We start from the raw sequence: 26,478 nt of genomic DNA, 5'->3' as shown, positions 1-26,478 counted from the left end.
CTTTCTATGTTGCCTCTACGTCTGCAGAAAATGAACAAGAAATAAACTATGTTTGCATATATCACCTGCCATGAAATGTTTTCTAGATTTATTCAATCCAGAGGTAAAAAAACCCCAAACAACAACAAAATATTTATTCTAGATTGTGGGGTGCACCAACGAACTTTATGCAGACCACTTGAAAATTGTTGAAGTATACCGGAGTAAAAACCAATCTGAATCCTTAAAAATCAGTGTGAACCCTCGAAGGTGATATTTATAGACCTATGCAAAACACGTTCTTTGAAAGTTTGTGAACAACTTTGTCCCACTGAAGTTTCGACTTGAGAGCTTAGAGAACTATTTTAAATCCAGTGTTTACAAAGCAACTTTTATTTTTAGTAGTGCACTCTGGTGAATGCAGACCAGCTTGTATGAAGAACTGAAAACAAGTCCTAAGGAAAGCTCTCCTGAACATCAGCTGTCTTCACTTAAACAGCTGTTCAGTTAACTTCTCCTGCTGCTTTTAAAGCCTTCACTAAGCCATGCTGGAGGCAGTTTAATAGTTTGTTTCACCCTTTGTCTCACGCACCACCTGAGCAGTTCGTCCCGCACCAAAGCACTTCCTGATGCGGCTCCGGTGGCGCGCGCCCGCTCTCCCGGCTGTGGCGGGAGGATCGCTGGAGTCCCCGGGTTCGAGACCGCAGTGCGGCTGTTGGCGTTTGGTGCGGCGTGAATCCCCGCAGGGCTGGGGGCACCGCTGTGTAACAGGCTGGGAGATGCTCCAGGGCTGGAGAGCAGGAGCAGGATGGAGACTGTGAACCCCAGGGCGTACCGCAGGCCTCAGCGGGCCGGAACCTCATGCGGCTGGGGCCGGGGGCACCGCTGTGTAACTGGATAGAGAGGAGCAGCAAGGAAATTACGAATCCCGGGGGGGCACAGCGGGCCAGAACCTGCTGCGGCCGGCAACGCTGCCTGCGCGCCCTCCCGCCCACGCCACAAAGAAACCGCTCCCTTTTACCGAACGCGGTTACATCTCTCCAGGCTGCCGCTTCCCGCGGAGGGGCAGGACCGAGCCGCCCGGCCCGGACGCCGGCCCCGCGCTGCGGCGGAGCCCGGGCCGCTCTCCCGCCCGGCGCTGCCCACGTGACGGCCGGCCCCGCCCCTCCCCGCGGCCGCGCGGCGTCGCTGTCCGGGTATTTGAACCGCGCTTCCGCCATCTTCCCAGCGCCCAGTCACCGAGCGGAGCGCCGCGGAGAGGAGCCCCGGGAGAGGTACCGGGGCCGGGGCGTCCTCCTCTTCCTTTCGGGAGCGGGGCAAGGGGAAGCGTGGCCGCTTCAAAAAGCGCGAGCGGCGGGGGTGGCGGCCGCCGTTGGCGAGCGGGGTGGGAGATGGGCCGGGCTGCGGCGAGGCTGGGCCCGGGTGAACTGTGATACCGGGCTGTGCCGCGGCCTTTCGGCCCTCAGCCCTTGCGGTGGGAGAGGTGGGAGTTGCGCTGTGCTCCATCCTGGATAAAGGGGCAGCGGAGCGGAGGGGCGGCGGCGCGGGGCCTCCAACGGCCCGAGGCCGCGGGGGGAGGGGAGCGGCGCGCGCTGCTCAGTCATGGTGGCTCGCGGCGGGGGGGCCGGGCAGCGGCCGAGGCCCGGCCGGGGGAGGACCCCGCTCGGGCCGCCCGGAGGACTCGTTCCGGGCTCCCCCGGTCAGAAGGCGGGTACTCGTGAGGGACGGGACGCGGGCTGGGGTGGGGCGCTTTCTGTGGAGCGAGCCTGCGGTCTGCCTTTGCCCGGGTGCCCTTCGGAGGCCGCGGCTCGGTGTCTCCCTTTGCAGGCCCGAAAGCCAGAGGGGGTGCGGCGGCGGCGGCAGCGGCGCTGCTGTTACGGGGCCCGGGGGTGGGCGGGGAGGAGGCAGCGCCGCCATTAGCGCGCGCGCTCCCGCCGCGTGTGGGGAGACGTGGAGGCGCTTCCGGCCCCGTGGATGGGCCCGGGGCCACGCGCCCCCTAACGGGCGGGGAGGGGCGGCCTGGGCCGGGCTCCCGCGGAGCACGCGCCTCCCGAGGCGGTTCGGGGCGCGCGCCCCGCTCACGTGCTGCCGCTTCCCCTGCAGACCCAGCATGGCCGCCCAAGGAGAGCCACAAGTGCAGTTTAAGGTAAGGAGCGCTTTGTGTTTGGTTATTTTTTTTTTCCTCCCCTCCTGGTTCGTTTCTTTTCCTTCAGTAGAAAAGTGGCAGGAGCGACTCTCGAGTGCCAACGTGGATGGTAGGTTTGAAGTGCTGCTGTATCCTCAATGGTGCAGTTACTTCTATTGTAGTAGTACGTACAACTTGTACAAAAAGATTCTGTTGCACTGTATCAGTCTGATGCTATTTGTAGTTTAGGGTAAGAAATTTTGGTCATACTTTGCCTACAGAATGATTTTTTTAAATTTCAGAAGTGGTTTTCGCAGCAACAAGCAAAAGTACTCAGGGTGAATTAGAATAGTCTCTTTTCTGTTTTGTATTAATTTTCTAGAGAAGAAAAAATGTTTCAGAACAGAATTTTTGGTGTTTTGGATGGGGTTTTTTTTGTTATCTTAACAGCCAGAAGTCCTTAAGGCTGCTCCATGAAAGGTCATGAAATGTTACTTGTGTTTCTTACAATACTAGTCTAGATTATTCCAGTTATTAGTAGTGCAGTTGTTTGAGGTGGTTTGTTTGTTTGTTGTGTTGTTGGTGTGGGGGGGTGGTTTTTTTTGCATTTAATTGTGAGTTTCTTCAGTTTGGGTGCTTAAATGAGTGCTTCTCTAAATATGGTCACAGTCAGGTTGAAAACCCTAAATACTCTCAATTCAGTCACTTGTAATTAAGTAGAACTGTATTCACGGTGCATTGTAGTTTTCAGGGACAAGATAAGCCTGGCTGGAGTTATAACATGGTACACTTAAGAAATTGAGTCCCAGTGCAGTGAGTCACTTCATGGGGAATTCAGTCGTTCGTTTAGACCATCTTGTAGGACTAAGGTCTTGGTAGTAATAAATGGTATTTACACTAAAATGACCAATAATGTCTGTGGTTGGTCAATATGGGGTTAATTTCTACGCTGCCAGGACATCCGGATATTCTGTACCATATCCGGTCTCCTTTTGGCCTTTTTTTCCAGTCCAAGGCAGGTGGAGCAGCAGCTCTGCTCCTGTGGGACCACGTGGTTTCTTTTCCTTTTGGTATTTGGGGCGCAAGTGGTGATTCCGGGCAAGGGAGGGGGGAGCAGCGGCGGGTGGCCGCGTGGGGAAGGTACCTGCCACGCAGCGCTCTGTGCCCATCGCCTTTGTAGGTTTCTTTGCCCTTGTTGTTACTGCTTGTTCATTTTTCTTTGTTTTCTCCTTGCTGCCCTGTTAAACTTTTTTGTCCCAACCCATGAGTTTTTGCCTATTGTTTTGGTTTGTGTTTGGTTTTTTTAATTCTCCATCCTACCTGGGGGCAGGGTAGGGATGAGTGAGCAGCACATGGTTTCAGCTGCTGGCTGGGGGGACCTGGGCTAAACTATGACATGTCTCAAGAACATTCTGACGTTTTTGCCTTTATCTAACAACAGCTTGTCCTGGTTGGTGATGGTGGCACTGGTAAAACAACATTTGTAAAGCGTCATTTGACTGGTGAATTTGAAAAGAAGTATGTAGGTATGTCTGAAGAATCTTTTGAGATCTAATGTTACAACTAGAACTGCAATTCATGACTTGCTAATTGCACTGCTTGTTCTTATTACTATAGCAACGCTGGGTGTTGAAGTTCATCCTCTGGTGTTCCATACTAACAGAGGCCCTATTAAATTTAACGTATGGGACACAGCTGGCCAAGAGAAATTTGGTGGCCTGCGAGATGGCTACTACATCCAAGGTAAGATGTGTTACATGTGGGAATGTTTTGTACCTCTTACAGTTGAATCATTTCTTTGCGTTGGCCACTCTGAAAGTGCTCAGTGTGGCTTGCGGTGATGAGATGGCTTCTAGGTCTTCAGACTCTTCATGTAGATAATTTCCTTTGCTAGGCAACTTGTGCTGATGTAGGAATAGTCTAAAATTGTGCTTCAGTATGCTCTCGCAGGGTTTGGTATTAATGAAAAGTAATGATGCACCTTAAATGACAAGATATTGCCGATGAAATTCAGTGGTTAAGAAGTGAAAGTATGTGCTTCAATTGGTACAGATTTGTATGTGTATTAATATACTGTGCTGAGGCAAGGACTTGGAACACACAAACTAATATTTTTAGATACAATGATGAATTTGTGCATCTCCATGCTAGAATCTAGTTGTCCTGCTAAAGAAGTTCTCATAGTGTCCCTTCTGCTTGGCCAGGCTCTATTCTATGTGTACTTCAGTCAGCTGCATATCTTTAGCATTTTGCCAGGGATTATTAGAGTTTGCCATAATTGCTTTTGCTTTAGAAATATCAGCATTGAGCCAAGCCCCAGCGTTCTTTGAAAAACTGTTCTCGACCAGGGCATCCTGAGATGTGGACTACAAGCTCCCAACCTACCTGAAAGCATCAACAGGATGTCTGAGACTAGTGAAATAGGTGTTAACTAATTTCTGTCAAATATTTATGTATATCAAGGTTGACTTTTGTAATTCTTGTATATTCTCATACTATGCAGCATTGTTTACTGAGTGAGATAGTTGCATTGATAAAACTAGCTGCATTTTAAGATTGGGCACTAAAGATGTGAGATGATCATGGTCATGGGCTGAGTTCTGCGGACTGGTGCATTGAACTTGTTAACAGAACATGGGATCTCAGAACTGTGAAGCTGAGAGGGAAAAGCTAATTCAGATGCTTAATCCTAATGTGGGATTTCTATGGCTGCCTCTTTTCTCTCCCATCTCGTAAACAAGTGCTTATTCTCCTAATGTAACTTCTGACAATTCTTCTCTTGCAGCTCAGTGTGCCATTATAATGTTCGATGTAACATCAAGAGTTACTTACAAGAATGTACCTAATTGGCACAGAGATCTGGTACGAGTATGTGAAAACATCCCTATAGTGTTGTGTGGCAACAAAGTGGATATTAAGGACAGAAAAGTCAAGGCAAAATCCATTGTCTTCCACAGGAAGAAGAATCTCCAGGTGTGTTAGCATGAGTTTGTAGGAATTGGATTTGTTGAGTCTGGCTGCAGTTGAGTTCTATGCAGTAATCCCGTGTTCTGCCTCTGTCGTTACAGGCTGTAGTGTTTCAATATGGGAAGGGGGGGAAGTGATGGTCTTAAAGATGATCATCACGGTCTTGAGCAGAAGCTATGATAAGCTCCTGAAGAGCTTGTGTGCATTTGGCTTTTGCAGCTCAGTATCTTATCAGATGACACAGAAGTGAGACTAAAGTAGATCAGGTCACAGGAAAAAGATAGATGTATCATTGCCTCCCGAAAGTTCCATCTTTGATCAGACTGGATACCTTTTCAGTAACCAACTTCTGCCTATTTGCCCGAAACTGTGTGTTTATAGACACTTGGATCATAACTGGTTTTCAGAGCATAAACAAGTCATGTGGTCAAAAAGAATACTAAGGTAGAAGCACAGCTGATTATGTGCATGTCAGTCTTGGTATGACCTAAATATCAGAGGTGTCTCTTTAAATAATGTATACTATGTACTTTTTTGCAGTATTACGACATTTCAGCTAAGAGTAACTACAACTTTGAGAAGCCTTTCCTCTGGCTTGCTAGAAAGCTCATTGGAGATCCTAACTTGGAATTTGTTGCCATGCCTGCTCTTGCACCACCTGAAGTTGTTATGGACCCAGCACTGGCAGCACAGTATGAGCAAGACTTACAGGTAAGTGAAAAAGGGCACACGGGTGAAATAATGGCCTGATAACTACTGTCGCGACTCCTGGGGCAAATAACTGAAGAACAGTTGTTAAAGTGTAGCTTCTCTGTTCCAGATTGCTCAGACTACTGCACTGCCAGATGAAGATGATGACCTGTGAGGGATGAAGCTGGAACCCAGCGTCAGAAGTCTAGTTTTATAGGCAACTGTCCTGTGATGTCAGTGGTGCAGCGTGTTTGCCACTTTATTATCTAGCTGAACAGAACATGTGCTTACTCTTTGGGATGCTGAAAGAGATGAATGGGCTTCGGAGTGAATGTGGCAGTTTAAAAAAATAAAAAACCACAAAACAAAATGAAAAAAAACCCTAAAACGTCATATTTTGGACCTGCATATTTAGCTGTTTTTTGGACTACAATTACTTCCCCTTTTGAGTTTCAAATATAAGACTGCTGCAGTCACATCAGAGTGTTAAGTGGTAAATCTTGTTTCTGTCATTCCCATTCTTTTTTGTTTAGGTAATAAAGTTGTATTTCAAGTATCTCTAAGCAAGTGAACTTTCATGCATTGTTAGGAAAACTCTTCGGAGTGTCTTCTGTTCTTCCGTTGAGGCTAATACTTGGTTGTCTACTGCATTTCTCATTCTCTGTTCTCCTTTCCTGTCCCGCTTCTGATGTTGTGCTCCTCTTGCTAAGAGCTCGCAGTTAACCTTCCCTTGTTTTCCTGAAGCATTTAACTAAGGCACCTGAGGAAAGCTGAACTAACTAACTGCCAGGTAAAACTAAAGCAGTGAACGTTTGACTGGTAAGTGTGACTGGATTGACGTTCCCATCCAAACGGGAATATTTGTGGTCTGCAGGGAGTCTTGGGAGGAAAGTGTGTAGTTCAGCTTGTGTATGCTACCATTAGATGCAGTTTCCTCAACTCTTAACTTTTATTATGTTCTACAATTTGCCTTCACAGAGCTCTCTTTATTTTCAGTAGCCAGAAACAAATGGTCTCTAGATCTGTAAGGTGACTTAAAAGCTGTATCTTTGCATGAAACATCGTTCAGTAGAGCTAGATTAAATAAACTAAGCATCTTAAAATCCACTAGAAAACAGCTGTATTTTGAGCTGAAGAGCTCTTGCCTACAAAACAGTATATTAACTAAAACCACATTTATATGAATATCTAGACTTTACTGTAACTGCACCAAGTTCTTAATTTGAAACTCTAGCTTATTACAGCACAAATGGTGGGAAATGTCAACTTTTAACATTATCTTGTAGAGATGAATCTTGGTTAATATTAGTACTGCTAGTAAACAAAACTAAGTTTGAGATACCATTTTTCAGTAGTGTTTGAGTACATGGAGCCTGGAACTCTTCAGTTTTTGTATTTTTGGTTTCTTAATAAAGTGGAGCATTTCATTTATTCCTTTTAACTTGGATGTTTGTGTATATAATTACTTGAATATTTAACTATTCAGCTATTCTGGTACATCGTAGCAAGAAGTGTGGACAATGAACTACTGGTTCTGCAATAGTGTTGGAATGATTAAGTTAGTGCAAGTTGCAGTTCTGTGGGTTTTGGTGTGTGGCTGGTGGTGTTTTTCTGTTTATTTTCTTAGCTAGTCAATGAGAAGCTGAGTTGTGTCACTCAGGACCTGAAACTCAAGGAATGTCATACACTTAGTTTGTAAAACGACAACTTCCCCCTTAACAGTCCATTGGAGCTTCTTGCATCATCCTGCTTTAACTTCACATTGGAGCTTCTTGCCTGTAGTGTTTACTAATTTACCTGTGCCTGTCTTGGTTAATGCTGCTGGCTTAACTATCCGCTGCTGCGTTACTAGGTGTGGTAGCTTTTTTGTCTTCAAGCTGTCTCACTTCTGAAAAGGCGCTACCAGAAACAAGCAAATTGATTCAGAAAGCTTTAGTGGTTCTGCGGTATGGATGTGCCTTAACAAGGAACAGCAGCACTGAAGTTACATTGTGTTGTTGCATGTCCTCTTTACGATTTGCACACTGCACACAGGTACCGCGCTTAGTATGAATCATTACAAAATGGCTGCAAAGACTTACGAAAAAAGTTGCTGTTTAAACTAGTAAAACTGCTCTGAGCTTTACTTTGTAATCTTTGGTGTCACTTCCACGACTACAAGAACTCATCTGTGAAGCAGGCAGTTATACTAGTCCTGCTGTAATCTTGACTTGAAATGTTTTGGGAGTGAATCAGGTCCACTTGGTGCAGCATTATACGTTGTCACTTTAGTCCCTGTTAATTGATGGTTATAAATAATGCAGGTAGCCTTTAATATGCATGTGCAGATTCCTCAGTTGAAGCTCCTTAAGTATAACACTTCTAAGAAGCTTTTCACTAGTTTGTTTTAGGCAAAATAAAATTCTACCTATTAAATAATGAAGAAAATAAAACTTGCCCTCTAAGAGCCTCTGTACTTAACAGTCACATCAGTCTATTAGAGTTCTACTGTTTTCAGGACTGAACTGGTGAGACTGGAACCCCCTCCTGCAGTACCTGCTTCGTTCTGCACTTGGCTGCCGTGTGGTTAGATCGGATTAATTGGAGTTGTTGGGTTGGGATCTCTGCTTTCAGGTGGGTGTTTAGTACTTTGTCACTACAGACCATGCTCAGCTTTCTTCCAAAAGCAGGATGAGGTGCTGGGCCACTTACTGTTTGTAGTTCCATGCTGAAGCTGGGAGTTCTGAAGAGTCCAGGGCTGTATCGGACGAGCGGCTGGAGACCCAGCGCACGTACCAAGCAGGTGGGGCAGCAGTGTTCGTTCGAGAAGCTGGCAGGGGAAGTGTTCTGCTGCTGCTTACTGAAACTTTAAATGGAGGAGTGTTAAATGCCATGTTAGGAGAGCCAGGCTTGCCCTTGTATCTATCAGGATTTCAGCAGAGAACATTTTTTTTTAGAAACAGGAGAACGCCTCTGCAAGAACTGCAAGTCCGTATGCCAAGAAAGCTGAAGCGTGCGTCTTATGGCCTGCAAGTTGCAGTACAAAGTTTTTGTCCTTTTGCTTTAGAAATGGTTCTCTTGTGCTAATACAGTGTTAGTCTAAACTGATGGAGAAAGCAGTGCTGGGACAAATAGTTCTGCCTTTGCTTTCCTAGAGATCCATGGTTTGATTGAATCCCGACCAGGACTGGTGGTGCTGGCCGCTGTCTCACTGGAGCTTTGGCAACATTTGGCTGGGCCCTGCTGTACCAGGATTGACCGCCATGTCTTGCAAGTGACTCGGAAGCTCAACCTGCTGCTGTGATCAGTTTGTTTTCACATGGGTGCATTAATTTACAGGTTGTTCTTGTATCTATGTTGATTTCTGTGCTCAGCTGAAAAGTTTGCTGTAATCTTCTTCCTAGCACAAGCTGCTCTTCGAGCATTCCATGGAGGAGTTCTTACTCACACGTGTCCTGTAACACCTTGGAACATCTCTGCAAGTGGCCAAAACTGGGAAACATTTTTTGTTGGGGTCTTGAGTTGAGAGAACACGAATGTCTGTGCTGTCCTCAGCCTGCAGCTTTTTTGAACACCACTTGGGTCACAACCCTGCCAGATTCTGAGCCTCTGTTGCCCTCAGGCTTGTTTGCTGTTGCCTTTCCAGCAAGGAGGGCAAAAAAAAAAGACCAATTCCTCTGTGATTTAGAGCTTGCTTGGCTGCCTGACAAATAATGTGATGTTAAACTTTATGAATTGAAAGGAAGGACTAATATGATAACATGTTTAACAGACTTTCGGGATGTACTGGTGAGCCAAACCATAGATGATATATCTGGTTACTGAATAATTGTAGGGATGTTGAAACAAGGCATGTTATTTATACCAAGGCTCTAGCACAGAGCCGAAATCATCTTGGGTTACGGATTTGAGCGCACAAGGCAAATACTTACAACTGGGTTATGTGGGTAACGAGGACTGAAAAGGGCAGCTGGAGCCAGGACTGAGTGTGAAGTTAGATGGGCATAACCAGGAAGCTCATGAGGTGGTTGTGATGGATAACATCAGAAAGAAAACGTTGAAGCAGTGTCCTTCCTGTCACAATTGTCCAGCTGACGATCACTGGTTATGCTCTGAAGTGCTGGGATCTTTTCTGCTGTAGCTATTTGAGTCTCCTGCACAAAGTGTTAAGCTAAAGTGACAAATATAAATGGTTCTTTGCTCTGAACTTCTTTTTCAGGTAAGAGCTTCTATGGGCCAGTAGCACAGGCGCACAGGCTCATTTTTGTTGTGTGGGTTGTGTGTTTTGTTTTGTGGTTTTTTATTTTTTTTCCCCAGTTCCCATTGCCACTTCATAAGCTTTTCACTACACCAAACCAGTGCTAACTTGCTTTTTCATGCCTTGGGGACTTTTGAAAATAGTGCCGGGGGGAAGCTGGGTGTGTGTGTTGCTTATACAGAGAATATAAAATATAAAAAATATAGAATAGCTAACTTTTTTTTAAATGGATTGCACCATTAAAAATGTTGTTGACATTTCCAGATCTCAGGTTCGGTTTGCAGGGCAAGAGCTTTGTTTGCATTTCTAAACAATAAGACGGGTTGTAATAAACAAGAAATCTCTCTGTGGGTGGTGTTTTTTTGTTTTTTTTTTTTTTTTGGCGTTATCGATCGCCTTTGGTTCTGGCTGGGGTGGGTCCCTTCCCGCGCGGGGCTGGCCGCGGCGTTTTGCGGGAGGCCGGTGGAGCTGCGCGCCGGGCCTGCGCTGCCGCTGCCGCTCCGCGGGGTGGAGCGGCCGCGCCGCTCGGGGCCGCGCCGCTCGGGGCCGCGCCGCTCGGGGCCGCGCCGCTCGGGGCCGCGCGCCCGGCAAGGACGGGACGCGGCTGCTTTGCGGTAGCAAACAGCCGTGGTGCGGCTGCGGGTGCAGCAGCGGCTGCAGCAGCGGGTGCCGGTTGAGAAAAAGTTGAAACAGAGCGTGAAATAGAGCACGACAGTGAACTACAGGAGGGGTTTTGTCACCCTAATGCTGTTTGCATAGCAAAGCTTAGGGGCTGCTGTCATGTGCTTTTTTTTTTTCCTTATCCCTCAGCAAATTGAGGCTAAAAATTAAAAATCAGAGCTTACTATGTGGAACCAAGCAACATCTTGATAATTGACATCAAAGTATAACTTTACCTGGAAAAAAAATAAGGTATATGCATTGAGTGCTGATGTCTGAAGCTTGCTGTAAAAGGGAAATCTGGTAGGAATAGGCAATAGACAAATGTTGCACAGTCCTGTGTCGTGTAGTCACGGCTTCACCTTGTAGTCGAGTTACAGTACGAATAGTGAAATGAACAGAAAGCTTGAAGGCTCGGTGTCCTGACTACTATAGCTCCTGTTTTCCTGTAAAGAGACTGTAAATAAGCGATAAGTCTTCCTCAGACCTTCAGATGTGAAACTGGAAGCACTGCTCCGTGACGGTTTTCTCTGGTTGTGCTGGAGCGCACGGTCTCTAGATGGTTCTTCAACAGAATGCTTATATGCTAATAACATGGTAATGATTAATGCAATGTTCCACAGCATAACCAGCTAGTAGCAGTTCTACTTAATGGCAGTCTGCTGTTGGATATCAAACCAAACGGAAAGAAACATGCACATTGGAGAGGGAGGGGAAATCCCCAAACTCCCCTGGTAACCGAGAGCTTCACGGCACGGTTCTCCACCACAGAGAATTTGAAGTAGGGCCAGGTTGGTGTCCAACGTTGCAAGAACTGGAGGTTGAACATGCACCTGTGGTTTGCTGGGCAGCACTTCAGGCGGCGCTGACAAGATACCATCACGGAAAACTTTGAAGAGAAGAAATGGACCTAAGAGAAAATAACTAATTTTGTTCTGTCACTAATCCTTGTTGTGCACGGGTCAATTGACTTTGCTGTAACTTCTGTGATTTAAATGGGAGCTGCCTGAGAAAATGTACTTTAACACCCTGCAGCTTGAAGGTTACTCGCCAGGTAGTGTTTTGCCACTTTATTATAGGTGAAAAACATGGTTTTTTTCCAGGTCGGGTGTTACTACAGTAAACAGGGACCTTTAGTAACATATAATGGGTAAATATGATTTAGGCATGTAACAGTCTGTGGTGCAGATTGAAAGACTTACACCCTGGGGCAAGCGTTTTTCTATGGTGTGTTTTATTCCTCTTTTCAGTTATTTCAGTCGGCTGCTTTTGCCAGTGCTCTTCAAATGCTTTGGCTGTAGGTTTTCGAAGGGGCGGGTGCTGTCTCTTCCATATGTGTGTGTGTGCGGCGCCTTGTACATCTAAGACAGAGTCCTGACCTGGACGCTTCAGTGCAGCACATGGGAAACAACACTGTTTCATGTAAAATTCCACACCAGCCTCAAGGAATAAATGCAAATGAAAACACACGGGGATAAAACCTTCTCTGTTGCCTTTGTAAAACTGATAGAAGAAAGTAACACTATCTGCTTGAGTTAATTACGCTTTCAAAATGTATTTGTGTTTCAGTTGCTGTTGAGCTCTCTTGAGCGCGTCCTCGCTGCTGGTGGCTTAGAGGACTGATGCTTGTACCCCCGAGCAATGGATAAATCCTGCTCCTAAATACAAGGCATCTGTTTAAAACCTGACATGTTAAGTTTCGTAATGCCATTTGACTACAGAACTGGTTTTTTCCTTATTTAATTCTGCAGACGTGAGCATTGGTATGGTGGGTATTTCTTGATGACTCTGTCTCCTGCTCTTCACCTCAGCTGACTTTGTGCTAAAACAGGCTCGGAGCCCAAGAGGGAAAACAGTCTCTCAAAATCGGTATTTCTGACTAATTAAAAAGGATCTGAAGAAGGTCACATCAGTTGTCTTTAGCTGCAAGTGACATCTAAAAATGACAGTTCTTTAAGGAGCCTATGGAAATCACTCTGCGATTGACAAATCCTCTAGAAAAAGAAAAGGGGGGATTTTTTTTTCATCTCCATATCATCCATTTTCATAGTCAAAATCACAATTTGTATGGTCGATTTTATTGTAGTTTGCTTTTCTGCAATGTGCATTAAGAACAGTGGCAGGTACAAATGGGATATTTTTTTCTTTTGTTTATCGTATTGAAAACACGTTAAACTTCTAGTCAGTTCCGTGATTCCGCAGTGTGTCTTGTGACTTCGGCATCTTTGGGCTGGCTGGTGCAGCCAACAGATGTGAGTGATTTCTCTAGTCTGATTCAGCATCGCGGCAGAGTGAGGAGAAGCCAAGAGCAGCCCCGGTGCCCAAGGGACAGCACGGAAGGGAATCGATGCTGGGCTTTGGTTCTTCTATCGACTGAGAGCTAAAGCTCCGAGACTCGGTACCTGAAACTGCGGGGCTTAGCCTGGATCTTAATCCTGGAATTCAGTGTTCGTGCTTTTCAATTAATTAATGAGTTGCACTTCAGATTCGATGACTCTTCAGATTTTACTAAGAGCACAGATTTGGAAATTTCTGCGAACAGTTCAGCCAGTTCTGATTTCTGTCCCCACCCTCTTATTGCTTTTGCCACTTAGATCTGAAGTACGAAGTACAAAAGACAGGAACTGTGTATTCCCCATAGAATGAAAAATCTTTAATATGTGCATCTAGAGCAGGCTCAGATGTTCTTCCTGAGAAGTAATTTGCAGATTGGCTTCTGGGTTTATTCTCCATTTGTGCTGGTAAACTTGTCTCACAAAGCAGCTCAATGAAACTTTCATGGAGTTGCTTTTGCCCAGAAGAGCGAGAGACAATTAGGCAGGACTGTAAGGCAGAAATTGGCACAAATTCCAAAGGCAAAACTTTATCATGGTGGAATACTTCCATAATTAGGAAAATCTGACTACCTGAATGATACAAAAAAAAAAAAAAAGCAGTTACAGGCAGTGGCTTTTTGGCAGATGAGGTGGCTTAATCACATAAAAAGATAATTTGTATAATGTTTTATTTATACAATTATCCAATTTTATGTAAGCTTGACATTAAGGCTCAGATAATGAAAGACTTGATTAAATGTAATCTTTGGGATTTGCACAAAAGCCTAAATTATTTAGCAAAAATCAAATGTTTTCTTCATTATATGGAACGAGATGTTCAAGGCAACACCACACCAAAAAACCCCTGGTGCACAGGATGACACAGTAAATAGACAATAGAAAGAGTGATCCAGTAACTATTAATTAGCAAGTGGGGCCTCGTCCAAAAAAACCTCAAATGTCAAACTTACTGTATGATGTTGTTCACCTGCTTGCTTGGTCTTTGAATCATCGGGCTCTTAATGTTTTCAGAAAGAATACATAAATTTAAACAGCTTAACTTTACACATACAGCATGACACAAGTATTTTCATCGGATTAAGCCTAAATTGTGTTGCCAAGAAGTTGTATTTTGTTTTCTGGCATCAACCAGCAGCTTCTCATTTTCTTAATTGGAAAAATATTTTTCCATGACAGTGTTGGCCTTGTGGAGTTAGTTCCAGGATTTTTTTTCTGTTTGCTTTTTCTTCAATCTGAACTGTTCAGTTTGTCCTTTTCAGCGTAATCAACTAAAAGAAAATTTGATGTGCTGTTTTTATGAGCGTGGTCAACTTTCTGACTAGTTTTGTCAAAATTTCTTTTATTGCTGGATGTGTCCGAGGGACCAGAGTGGGGCCATGGCCACTGCTGCCCTTTGGTGTCTTCTGTTGGGTGCCATTGTGCAAATGAGAACCGGAACACCTGAAATTCTTTTGCCTGTGGAGGTTTTTTCATAGCGTTTGTGGTTCTTTGGTCTGAGCTCTTTGGTAAGAGCTCCTGAAGTGGCTCCTTCTGTCAGCTGGTAGCTGCTCATGCAGCTTTATGGTTGTGCTGGTGAAGGTCACAACTCCGGGAAGCTGCACTTGAATGGGAATCGTCCTACTGTTAATCACGGTAACACGGATGCTAATAAAATCTGTATGTATTTATAACTTTCTTGAGCTAGTAAAACCTCCGTGTCTCTCCCATATTATACATTCTTTCAAAGGCAGCATAAGTTTGTACAGCCTAAAAAAAAAAAAAAAAATCTTAATGTATAATCCTTTCCCATAATGTCTAGAAACTCTTGGGTTTTTTTGTATGTTTTGGGTTTACTTACAATTGCGGAGCCTTGAGTTATGAAAGCACAGGAGGCTGTGCATGTTTTCAGTTTAAATAAGACTTGTCCTGGACTGGACTTTCACTGGTGGTTCAGTATAGCCCTGATGTGTGGAACCAAGGGAGAACAACGAAAGGGGTGCCCGGTTGTGAAATGCCTGAGAACAGCCACCACGGAATTCTTCCAGCGCACAAAAAAAAAAGGGGCTGGAATAACAACTGAGCTTTTTTGCTAAACCTTTGTCTTTCAAAGTCTAGCCCCCCTCTCCCCCCCCCAAAAAAAAAAAAACCAACAAATTGTCGGGCTTTCTGCTGTGTTTGGGGAGCTCGTTCTGCTTGTCAGCAAGCGCGGGAGCTGCAGAGCGGATCCTCCGCGGCCTTTTCCCGCTGCGGTGGGACAGAAAACCAAGAGGTTTTCAGGTTCTCCAGCGCAGTTCGGGGGGGGCACAGCTGCTCCTCGCTCGCCGCCCCGTTACCCAGCGTGTGCCGACCTCCGTGCTTTCATTGGCGTGCAGGTACTCTAAATGAACCTTATTTCATCCGCAGGTTTTCAGGAGCAAGCCGGTGCGACCGATGGTGTTCCGCGCGCTGGCTCAGCCGCCCCGGTTTTCACGTGGGGCGGCCGGTGCTGCCCCCGCCCCGCGGGTCGGCTTTCCGGATCACAGGAACGCGTTCAGAATTTGTTTCTGCAAATAATCTCCAATGTCTGCTTGCAATTTGCTGTTTCCACAAAAATTTTTGGCAGTGAACATGTTTGCTGGGATTCTCACTATTGTTTTGGTAAGCATATTCTTTCCCTTAACAGGCCCCTCTTGGCAAATATTTCAAATTCCTGTCTTTCTCTTTTTACATTTTAGCTTTTCTCAGGATTTTTAGCTTCAGCTCTCTGTTATTTCTAAGGGTGGCTCTTATTGTTGTATGCGATGCAAAATTCCTAGGGTTTACACACAACTCCTCCCCTTCCTTCAGGCTGACAGCAAAGAGGGGAAGGAACCTAAAGAAAACCTAGAGGGAAACGAACAAAAGTCAGACTGGTTATAACTAAGTGGGAAGCTACATTTTTGTAGGAACCGAAATGCAAAATTTTCAAAATTATTTTGTTGTACATCCTAAGTCAGGGTTACAAACGAAATACGCATTTTTATTTCAATATTGAATTTTTGTAATATTAAACTTTGGTAACATTGAAGCATTCACGCAGCATGAATGTCTTAAAGTTTCCAAAATTAATTTTGATCTCTTCGGTCCTTGGAGCCTGGAGTCCCATCTAGTCAACCAGCCATTTGCAAGGAGCTAATTACTACCAGCAGCTTTGGAAGTTCATTATAGACCTGGGGAGCCGGCTGGGTAAATCGGGGCCACAGCTACTGCCACCTGTTGGGCTTCCCACTATATGAGCTCTATATAAAGTGTTGATGGAATTTTTTTTTATCCTAAAAGTGACGAATGACTCTAGCCAAGAGCCTGGTGCAGAAGTTGGGATAAGGCAGAGGATGTTTTACTGCACAAGTAAGCACCTGGGGCTGAAAATAAGGTTTGATGTATTGGCATAATTTTTGGCAAAAGAAAAGGCAAATAAAATAGTTGGAGATTTGCTGAGGTGTTAGCATGGTCCGATTCAGGTTTTTGGTTCCTCATCTTGCCTACATCACCTTTAAATGGCTCGTGTGAGGATGAAGAGGGGATTGACGTGGAAATGCAAGGGAGAGGTGAACAGGGGTGGAAAGCTTGTAAAATTTTAAAATATTACTCTTTCAATTTATTTCACTGATAATAAGAAAGAACTTGGAAGGAACTGAAAACAAGAATTTACCACAGGGGAGCAGAGTACCTGAAGAATATCAACTAATTCCAGCTGCTATTTTACATATAAAATGATGATTAATGCTTGCGACATAGTTCAGAATGTAACTGGGAGGCTCTCAATAAAAAATGTAAGTATTTTTTAATACAAAGAAATTAAAGTAGCAACTACAGAAGTATTTTCCTAGTTTCCTTCCTAGTTGTGCAACTTTGAGCAAATCAGTGAAATGACTAATGCCTCGGTTTCCTATTCTTGATAGAGACACAGTAAAATTAATTCCTCAGAGCGCCACGTGATTTAAATTGGTGGTGTGGTTTGTTTTTTTTTTTTTTAAAGTGATGTTTCTTCAGACAGAAATACAACCTGTTGTTTTAGCAAATCTTAGCTTTCCTTCCCAGATTTCTGCCCCAAACCTGTTCTGTTTGAATTCGGAGCCCTCGCCCTGGCTCTGGTTCCCCTGGAGCGCCCGGGTTGCCGGAGCGGCGGTCGCTGTTGCGGTCGCTGTTGCGGTCGCTGCGGCTCGTTCCCTCTCCACTTGCTGCTGGCCGGTGTTAGGACCCAGCGGAGGCAGCAAAACGGGATATAAATAGAGTCCCAGAATGGGACAAAGTTTGAGAAGAAAGGATGACGACATCCCCCAGCCGCTCCCCACCCAAAAGGGTCTGGATGGAGGTGCAAACGTGCGCGGGACAGCGAGGAGTGAGCAGCTTTTTCAGCTCTTTTCAGCTCCGTTTGTGAGGAAGGAGAGAGAGTTCTGTGCCCTGTGTGCTCTCGCTGGCAAAACTAAAACTGGCTTCAGATCTCTTGCAACGGGAATGTAATTGAAAGGAAAAGACAACCATAGGAAGAAAGTCGAAAACAAAATCTTTTCTTTTTGGCACAGATCGTAACAGAAACTTTTTGGCTTCTTTCCACGGCTCAGTACAACTTTCGGATCCGATGTGTTTCTTTTAACTTTCCTCCCGTCACGGTAACTTCTTTATAGTTAAATGAAGAGATCAAAGTGTGAAGCAAGCAAATACCACTCAAAGGGTCTGGAAGGATATTTTGTCAGCCCTGAAGGAATGGACTTTGTGTACCTGCATGGAAAACGTCCTTTTTCGCACAGAAAGTAGCAAAAGAAAACTTATGACTGAAATCTTGCAGGAGTTTGGTTTCAGTTGCGCTTTTAACCTTAAATACACCATGGAGAATTTCTTATCTCTGCTCTGTCGTTGTTATTCTTTGCTGATTTTATTTCAGTACAAATACCAGGTAATGTTCTGACTCTGGTCAGTATTGAGAGATATTCGGATTCCTCTTGGTGAGTTTTGCCACACCGGGTCTCATTGTGTAAATGTCTTTTTATGCAGGTGTCTGGAAACTATTCCCAGCTACCCAAACACCCAGGTAAGGAATGTTCTATTTACATTTTATGACAACGTACTTACATATTTATTTGCTTCTTTGGAGCTACTAGAAATTGGACAAACACAAACCAAAAAAGCTGTGCTCCTGCATTTGAATGTCAGCTCTGTGTTCTGTATCGGAATGGCCCAGTCATTTTAAATTCAGTAACCTGCCTACTAAACATTCTGCATAGAAATGTATTTGGAGAAAAATGGAGGGTATTTGATACGTAGAGAAATCCTATATACAGTGTGTTTGTTATTACCTTTTTGAGCACGAGTTTCTGATGACATCTCTACACAGACTATTTTCTTTTTTCCTCCCTTAGTGCTCAGCCTTTCCAACTCATTGATTTGCGGGCGATATGCAGTTTGTACGCTGTGCAGTACTTAAGCACGGTTTCAGGTCATCTCCTCTCCTCCCAGCTTCTGAGCTGAAGTTCCAATCAGTTATAGAACACGTTAAGGATCTCTCGTCTGCTTTCAATGTAGAAAAGAAAAACTTACTCAAAGATTCTTTGGGGTCTGTGTGTGTAACTGCAGAATTCTGCTGTTTATATAAATAGTTTAACCTCAAGCCTCATGGTGGTGTACAAGTACAATTTTACTGCTTCGCCAATTCATGTATTGCGTTGTGCTTTTAAGTTTTAACCATATGCAATTATTTTCGAAGCAAAACACAGAGCGATGCGGAAAAGCCATGTTGTCTGCTATTGCAACAGCTTCAGCTCTATTAATTTCTTTTGTTCTATCTTCATTCAAAAACAATGAAATAATCCCATTTCCTATAGATTTCCTCCCCCCCCTTCTTTTTTTTTTAGCTTTTAAATGTAAGCTCCTTAGAATATAGCTGCTGCTTATGAGTTTGTTTGATGCCAATCCTGGCAATCCCTTTGTCATGATGCTGCTATTATTGCTAAAATACTTGTGACACAGTTTTTAGCATCAAATCATTTTCTCCCAGGGCTTTTCTTTTCTATTTTTCCTTTTTTTTTCTTTTTTTTTTTTTTTTTCTACCACCTCTTTTAACTTTATTCTTTTTTCCCCTGATACAAAGAGGAGATGTTAATGGGAGAAAGAAATATTTGCATAGAAGCCCACTGTGACGCAGCAGGCTTGCTCTGTGCTCTGCAAAATGGAACTGGTACTTTGACGGAAGTTGGGTGGAGGTACCTTAGCACAGGTTGCAAATGTGGATGTTCTTAATACCACAGAAATTCATAACTTTCATTTTGTCTGCAGCAGCCAGAATACATTCTTGGAAGACGGAACTAAGCACATACCCAGATTTAGTTTACGTAAATGCAAACCCCTCATTCCTATATCCCATTTCCTCAGTGTGCTTTGCTTTGCTCAGCTTAGTTGAGTTTAGTTGCCTGGAATTTTTCAGACTGGGTTTTGCACTTGCTTATTCTGTGTCCTTACTCTATTATGTTGGCAATAGCTTTGTCCTTTTCTTAGCAATTGTGCCTTGATCTTCCAAATATTCAAAGGAAACCTACAGCCACAGAACCTCCGCTGTGCCTCTAAAGACAGCCCCATCCTACCTATTGATCCTCATGTTCCCTCTCTGGGGGAAAACCTCTGTGTCAACTGCAAACCTTTCTAGTTAGGTAGGCTAATAATAGATCCTGGTCAATTATGAATCATTTGTTAGGTATCTTTGGTATAGTTGAGTTTGGAAGCAAGTCTGAGTAGTTTGTATCCTCACAAGAGGCAGGGCTTCCTTTCGTTCTGTGCTCTCAGATCTGCAGCTGCTGCTTGTGGTGTTTAGTGATTTTATCAGCTTCGCACTCTTATTGAAAAAAATCTTAGGACCCTCTCTGCACCACCATATCCATGATGTTTGTATCCAGGATGACAGAATAATCATCGAATAAGCAAGCTGGTTTGATCTCAAGAGTGAAGAACGGTGTGGGCATAGGCTGTAAATGTCAAAGGACGCTGCTCGTGATGTGGTTTAATTTGCACAGGAGGTGTGGGGAGTTTTGTATGGCGTATGACGGCTGAAGCGGCTTTTAAGAAACTTATCTCTACACGCTTCGCACCTCAGGTTCTTGAAATATTGCCTGGGAATGAAAAATGATTGTAGGGCAAAGAACTCCAGATATGCTGCAATATAAATACTTGCGCTCTCTATGTTCCTGTCGTCTATTCTCCCTATCCCCCTCTCTCCTGAAGAAAAGATTAACTCAAACTATTAATAATAGGATGATACGCCATGAGACCGAACAAAACACATTCTCACTTGCATTCACAGTAAAATTTCTGTCTATCTGTATCAACCTTCTAAAACTTTCGTAGATATAGGAGATTATAAATTTATTTCAGCAAGGCCGGTTAAAATGATTATTTTGAGAATAAAGGGCTTCTTGCAGCTAACCAGATAATAAATTGCATTCATTTTTTCCTACATTATTAATGCTCTGCCCTTAAAACAGAATTGTTACCACAGAATTTGGTTGCTTTGGGCAGCCTACTTCTGGTCAGTGTTGTGTAGCTGCATCTCCTAAAATCTGTTCAAACTCATCAATTAGACTGTACAGATAAATCTGTCAATGGAAATCAACCGATGTTTTGCTTTCGTCAGCTTCTCCACCTGTTGCTAAGGAGGATGTTTAGGAAAACAAAACGTTCTCACCAGCTCCATGGAGTTGTTCTCATTTTGGTGTAGCGGAGAAGGTTCTGAAGGAGTAACTAATGCTTTATGCGGAGGAGTCAACTCTCTTCCATATGTTGCTTAACGTTCTGGGATGTCTTCTCTTGTGGAACATCGGATTCCTTCTGTGAAAGGGTGTAGTTCTGCTATGCGACCTTGCTAAGGTGTGAGTTATCTGGAGAGATTGGGGGGCCAGACTCTGCAGGAACAACCGTGCAGGCCCCTGTGCCCCCATCCTGCCCCAGCACCAAGCGCTGCTCCTCGCCGGCTCTGCCCAGTGTCTCTCCATACACGTCAAAGCGAAAGAGCCACGTAGATGAGTGTAACCCGAAGGTGTTGCACCGGCGTTCCGGTGAGGTTTGAAAAGAGGGGGAGACTGCGGGGAGCTGCAGAGGCTGGGTTACCCCGGGGAGGCAGGAGCAGCGTGGGGGGCTCGGTGCTCCCCGTGCCCTTCCCGGCGCTCCGCGCTGGCCGCCGGCCGCTTAAAATCCTCGTAAAGTCTTCAAAACACTCCTGAATGCCTTCTCAACTGTCACATCAACAAAGGCTGCCCGACACACTAGCAGAGATCTAGTTAGAGATTATTACACGTTTTGAGTGCAATTAGAGCAAAAATCAGTTGCGTTTGAAAGCCGGGTTTTCCTCAGTGCTCGATCAGATATATGGCTTTAATCTCCTCTGCCGTTTTGACTTACGAACTTGCTTATGTGTAGTACTTGATTTGCGTGACATATCTTGTTTTACTTAACCTGTTGAACCCCTTTATCGTTCTCTCCTGTAGAGACTTGCTACAGTCCCTGTTGGGTCTCACATTAATAACCTTTTCATCTGTGTTTCTTGGAAGGGTTCAAAGTTCTCGCATCAGCTTCCCATTACTGGCCGTTGGAAGATGTGGATGGAATTCATGAGTTTCGGGATACGAATGGAGGTAGACAAAGGATTCCTTGACAATGGCAATAACATAAGTATTTGTGTCAGTCTGTAAGCAGAAGGGAGCAGGAGATGTGGAAGGGTTGGTGTTTGCACCACAGCAGTTGAGATCTTTTTTTTTAGTGAATGTTTTTGCAGTGCTCCAATGTCCAAATGATACTGCATTCGTGAACTGATTTTTATAGAGTATTCTCAGACACTTTATGGGCTGTCTGAGCATTGTTAAGGTTATAAAGAGAAAAGGTTTATGATCCAGAGTGTCATTGAAATCACGTTTTTAGTTGGTTTGGTACATGCGTAACATGCGCTAATACACTCATGACTTTTGGCTGTGCCAGCAGTGAAGACGTCTGCTGCTTTTTGCTTTTTGGAAGGAGTTAAATGTCCAAATTCTTCAGGTACTCTTCAAAATGGTATGTAGTATTCACAGAAAGAGAAGTGTAAGCTCTTACCTGAATACTTCTCACTCATTTTTTTTTGTACTTTTGGATATTTCCTTAAAAGCAGTATTGCAGCATTAGTTTTCCAATTGGGCGAAATCAGGAGAGGTTTGGTAAGGCAAAAAAGCTCTTGCTGGTTTGAAAGTCAGTTTTCAGGACTGCAGGATCCCCGAGGGAGTGATTTTTAAAAGGCAGCCTGGTTGGATTCAGCCGTTTTCTGGTTCTGCTGGTTTACATCAGGAACAAAAAGGGTGATGGGGTCTTCCCAGGTGGTGTGAGGAACGGAGCTTCGGCTGAACCTCTGGCTCCTGTGGCAGCACCACGGCCTTGCGGGGACGTTCCTTTCGGATGAAATTCTCAGCTATGCCCGGCCTCCTTCCGACACTCAAAGGTCCCTCAGTAATTTTCACGGGAACTTTTTTCTTTCTCCCCTGACATTTCAGCCGATTCCAAGCCGGGCTGGTGTACATTCCCCGGGATTTCTCGCACTGGGGCAGCTGAGCCAACGTGTTCAGTGCTAGTGCAAGGGAAGCTGCTGGTGGCTGTAGAGAGACCCCTGCAGAAGATGAAATCAGGAGCTAGAGACATTTACAACTGCACATGAAAAACGTTAGAGAAGTGCAAAGTTATTGCTATTTATTACACAAAAATGGCAACATCACTCTGCTCCTAAGTGGGAAAAAGTTCCATAAATATCTAAAACCTTTTATTCCAGAGATGTTCAAGAATTTTAAGCTTAAACTTTGACCCATCTTTTCCACAAAGTTTCTTAAAGGAATGAAATGGACTGCCCAGAAATAAATCTGGGCAACATTCTGCTCCCATTAGAGGCTGATGGCAGCATGCCCGTTGACTTCAATAGATTCATAATTTGGCTTACAAAACTTAACATGAGTTCTCTCACACTGTGTTAAAGTAATTTTCTCACATGGGACTTCACACAGTTTGAAGAAGAGTAAAGCACTCTATATCTAGCACTGCTGTGGGGCCCATGTTACAACAGGGTCATTTTGAAGGTGTTTGAAAGTGATATATAAAATATAGCTCCTGGGAAAATGACAGCTGGTGTTAGGCTGTGTTTCAAATTATGTTAAATTACATTATCTCATCAAAGTTCAGAAATCTTTGCAGTAGCATCTTGAAAGAGACGAAGCAGAATATATAGAATTCCTGAACCTACAAGCCTTCACTTACAGGCATTGGACTGGCTCACGTGAGCAATCTCCTTGGACTCCTAGTATGACATTGCGTGAAATATCTTTATAAATTAGCCAGCTGCATGACTTTGCTGAAAAAGGTTTGGAGGACTTTGTCCTGCTATTATTTGCCAAGGATGCCGCTATCCAAAAGCCTTTCTCTCTGCACTGCGATTCTGACAATGTTGAATTATTTCCTTAATGTTGTCGTGCATAGTTCAAATTCTTCTTAGCTGCTTATATTGTGTGTTATAATACACAGTTATTATTTCAACTGCCTCCAGCAAAAGTTTTATGTATCTGTTATCTGACTTTGATATAAATGTTTTCTTTATTGTTGTAATCTAACGCAGGTGACAATTTGCTTGTTTTTGATGCCATTCTGATTACACAACTCTTCTGTTTATTGCTAGAGTCTTTTTATTTCCACTCATCATATCATGCAATTATTTTCATTCTATGTTTTCCCTCTTAAATCCTTGAAGCATCATAATCTGTCCGTCACGTTAATCCATTTCACTCGTTGAAGTCATTGTGTGTGAAGCCAGATTTGTATCTCTCAAGGTGTTTGTGTTGTGAGAGTGTCAGCAAATTAATGTTTTGGTTATCACAGCAGGGAAACAATCAACTTGAAATATAGCAAACAAAAAAACATGTGGCCATGTTCAGGTTTTTTAGCTGACCGCTCTTTTCATGCTTTTTTTTCTTGAGGCTTTTGTGTATGCCGGTGTTTTCTATTTTTTTAAGAGCATTTACCTCTCCTTTGTGTGAGCTCAGTCGGTCTAAATCCCGAATCAATCTTTCTCTATTTACTTTCATGGGCTTTCCATCAAGCTCTATTTGCCTGCCCAGGGTAAATAATGACAGTGCACAAGATACTGTTAAATTATCAAAAAAAAAAAAATACTAGAGGATAAAATGTTACTGTCAGACATAAAAAGTCAGGGGTTTTTTTCTTATGTTTAGGTGGAATTTCTTGTGTTTTTAGTTTGTGCTCACTGCCTCTGATCTGTTCACTGGATGTGACTGGGGGAGTCTGGTGCTCTCTCTGCACCTCCTGTTGGGTGTTTGCACAGACCGACAAGATCCCAGCCTTGTCTTCTCCAGGCTGAGCAGCTCCAGCATCCTCGGCCTCGCCTCGTGTCTCACATGTTCCAGTCCCTTCATCACCTTTGTGGTCCTTCTCTGGTCCTGAGCCCAGGGCTGGACGTGGGACTTGAATCGTCCCCAGCTGTTGCACCAGTGTCATGGGTTTTGTTATAATTGCAGAGTTCCTTGCCAGCATGATTAGATTTCAGAGCCCTGCATCTGCAGTTGTATTTTTTAATATTTTTTTATTCTCCTCAGTTACCGTAATTTTTTTTTAAGACAACCCCTAAACTTTAGGAATACTGTATTTGCTTAACTTGTGTAGTTAGAGAACGCAGCATTCATGTGCCCGCGAGTCCTTGGAAGCAGTGCTTGTGTGTTAATTTTAAAGGCCACTGGCTAACATGTGTGATTTGTGCTATGTTGAGAGATATGAACTGGTCATTTCATTACTGATTGTTTAATCATTGTTTTGCTCATTTGCTTATTTTCTTTTGTTGTTCCACCCAGCTCTAAGAATCCACAACTTCACTGTGCTTCCTTCCCATAACTCTACCTTTGTATATACCAATGACTCTGCCTACTCTAACTTCTCTGCAACTGTAGGTGAGGATTTACATCTTTTTTTGTTCTGCATTTGTCAAGCTTGACTGGTTCTTGTAACATTGGATTCAAAGTTAACGCTGAGTTTTCGTTCAAGTGGCCCACGGGAGGATGGGTCCCAGTGCTTCTCCAAAACCTAAAATATTTATATAAAAGAAACAGAGATGACATTTCAGAGGAACACTTAAGAACAAGTAGGTTGAGCTTTTTCTTTTCATTCAATGTTAAAAGGAAGCAGAAGCCATCTGTTTTTCACCATTTCACGGTAATTTTTAAAGGACACATTAAACAAGACAAATGCAAGCAAATTTGCAAAGCCTGGAAGTAAGATCTTGTCAATTATGACGCCTCAATTAACATGTAAAAAAAAAAAAAAAAAAGCAAGCAAAAATCTGCAGAGTTATGTCCTTTTAATGTGTGTAGTGGTGGTTTTTTTGTTTTGGGGGGTTTTTTTGGGGGTTTTTTTGAATTATTATTATTCCTTACATCAACGCACTGGGAGATGAAGCACAGAAAATGACAACTCTCTGGGCAGAAACCTGCCAGATTAGAAACCAGTTACATCTACACCAGAATAAGCTTAGAGTCACTTAACTGGCATCACTAGGATTTATACTTACGAAGGTGCAATTGAAATAGGACTTCTTGTCCACTTTACATCTAGCTATTAACTCACATCTGGTTGTTGGAAAACCAGACCCAAGGAGGAAGATGGAAATGGTGGAACCATCATTCGCACTGCTCTGACACTGGGAAGTTTATATAGAATACTAAACCCACTATTTTTCTACTCCAACAGTAAAAGTGTGCTGGCAGATGTGAACTGTATTAATAATGAACCTCAAATGACCCTAATTACTCTCAATCCTCACTTATCTGCTTTATAGACAATTTTCACAGTTCTCACATAATAAGATATATTCAATATGAACTTTTAAAAAGAGTAACATCAACGGCGAAGGAAATGCTGTGGAAACACAAGTCTTTATGGGATTTATTCTGGCTAGATTAATTTAGAATTCAAGTGATTTGAGAAGAACTTAAAAGTGTTTGCTTCACTCCATAATACACACTCAAATTTTTAAAAGAAATTAAGTTTTATCTGTCAATTAGAGACAGAACTTGGTGATTTCTTCCTTAAAGGGAGGGGAAGATACCTGGAAACTGTGACATTTGTGTTGAGGTTTGGCATGAACTAAAAAAAAATTTAAAAAGCCATCTACAAACCCCCACCAAATTCAAATAAAAACTAAGAGGAAAAACAACACCACCACAAAACCAAACAAAAGCAAACCTGTAGTGAGGACAAGATAAGCATGTGAGGTGTATGAGCCTGTTAAAAACCTGTTTCCAGGAAGTCTGCATTTATCTAAATCTTAAACAACATTTTGCTTTTCCTTTAGATATTGTAGAAGGAATGGTGAACAAAGGAATTTACGTCACTGAGAAGAAAGGCGTTACTTTTCTCTTCTTCGGAAGCTATCAAAACTCTTGCATTAGTAATCCAGAAGTTTGTGGACCTGAAGGTTGGTAAATTCA

The 26,478-nt window shown here is 43.6% G+C and overlaps 2 protein-coding genes across 2 annotated transcripts in view; both read left to right on the top strand.

Annotated features, from left to right (window-relative positions):
* Positions 1-1,146: 1,146 nt before the first annotated feature.
* Positions 1,147-7,202, top strand: RAN (RAN, member RAS oncogene family). Its single transcript, XM_065646616.1, has 7 exons — positions 1,147-1,253; positions 2,083-2,125; positions 3,546-3,630; positions 3,722-3,847; positions 4,890-5,077; positions 5,612-5,782; positions 5,892-7,202. Exons 2-7 carry the CDS (start codon positions 2,090-2,092, stop codon positions 5,934-5,936), a joined length of 651 nt encoding a protein of 216 aa, XP_065502688.1. The 5' UTR covers positions 1,147-1,253; positions 2,083-2,089; the 3' UTR covers positions 5,937-7,202.
* A 10,124-nt stretch (positions 7,203-17,326) lies between these two features.
* ADGRD1 (adhesion G protein-coupled receptor D1) overlaps positions 17,327-26,478 on the top strand; it is a 127,433-nt gene continuing 118,281 nt past the window's right edge. The window contains exons 1-4 of the mRNA XM_065646347.1: positions 17,327-17,888; positions 17,987-18,023; positions 21,526-21,609; positions 26,343-26,465. Coding sequence (XP_065502419.1) covers positions 17,718-17,888; positions 17,987-18,023; positions 21,526-21,609; positions 26,343-26,465 — 415 coding nt within the window. The 5' untranslated portion in view covers positions 17,327-17,717. The remainder of the gene's footprint in view (positions 17,889-17,986; positions 18,024-21,525; positions 21,610-26,342; positions 26,466-26,478) is intronic.

This window comes from Caloenas nicobarica, chromosome 16 (genome assembly GCF_036013445.1).
Source record: "Caloenas nicobarica isolate bCalNic1 chromosome 16, bCalNic1.hap1, whole genome shotgun sequence".
NCBI classification, from domain to species: domain Eukaryota; kingdom Metazoa; phylum Chordata; class Aves; order Columbiformes; family Columbidae; genus Caloenas; species Caloenas nicobarica.
Note: the sequence above shows the minus strand (reverse complement) of the source record. Positions and strands in the feature narration are given on the sequence as shown.

Excerpts from the sequence above, each read along its gene's own strand:
- RAN (XM_065646616.1), top strand. The coding sequence starts at position 2,090 with ATGGCCGCCCAAGGAGAGCCACAAGTGCAGTTTAAG. Across the intron at positions 3,848-4,889 it reads AGATGGCTACTACATCCAAG|CTCAGTGTGCCATTATAATG; the intron begins GTAAGATGTGTT and ends CTTCTCTTGCAG. Across the intron at positions 5,783-5,891 it reads AGTATGAGCAAGACTTACAG|ATTGCTCAGACTACTGCACT; the intron begins GTAAGTGAAAAA and ends TCTCTGTTCCAG.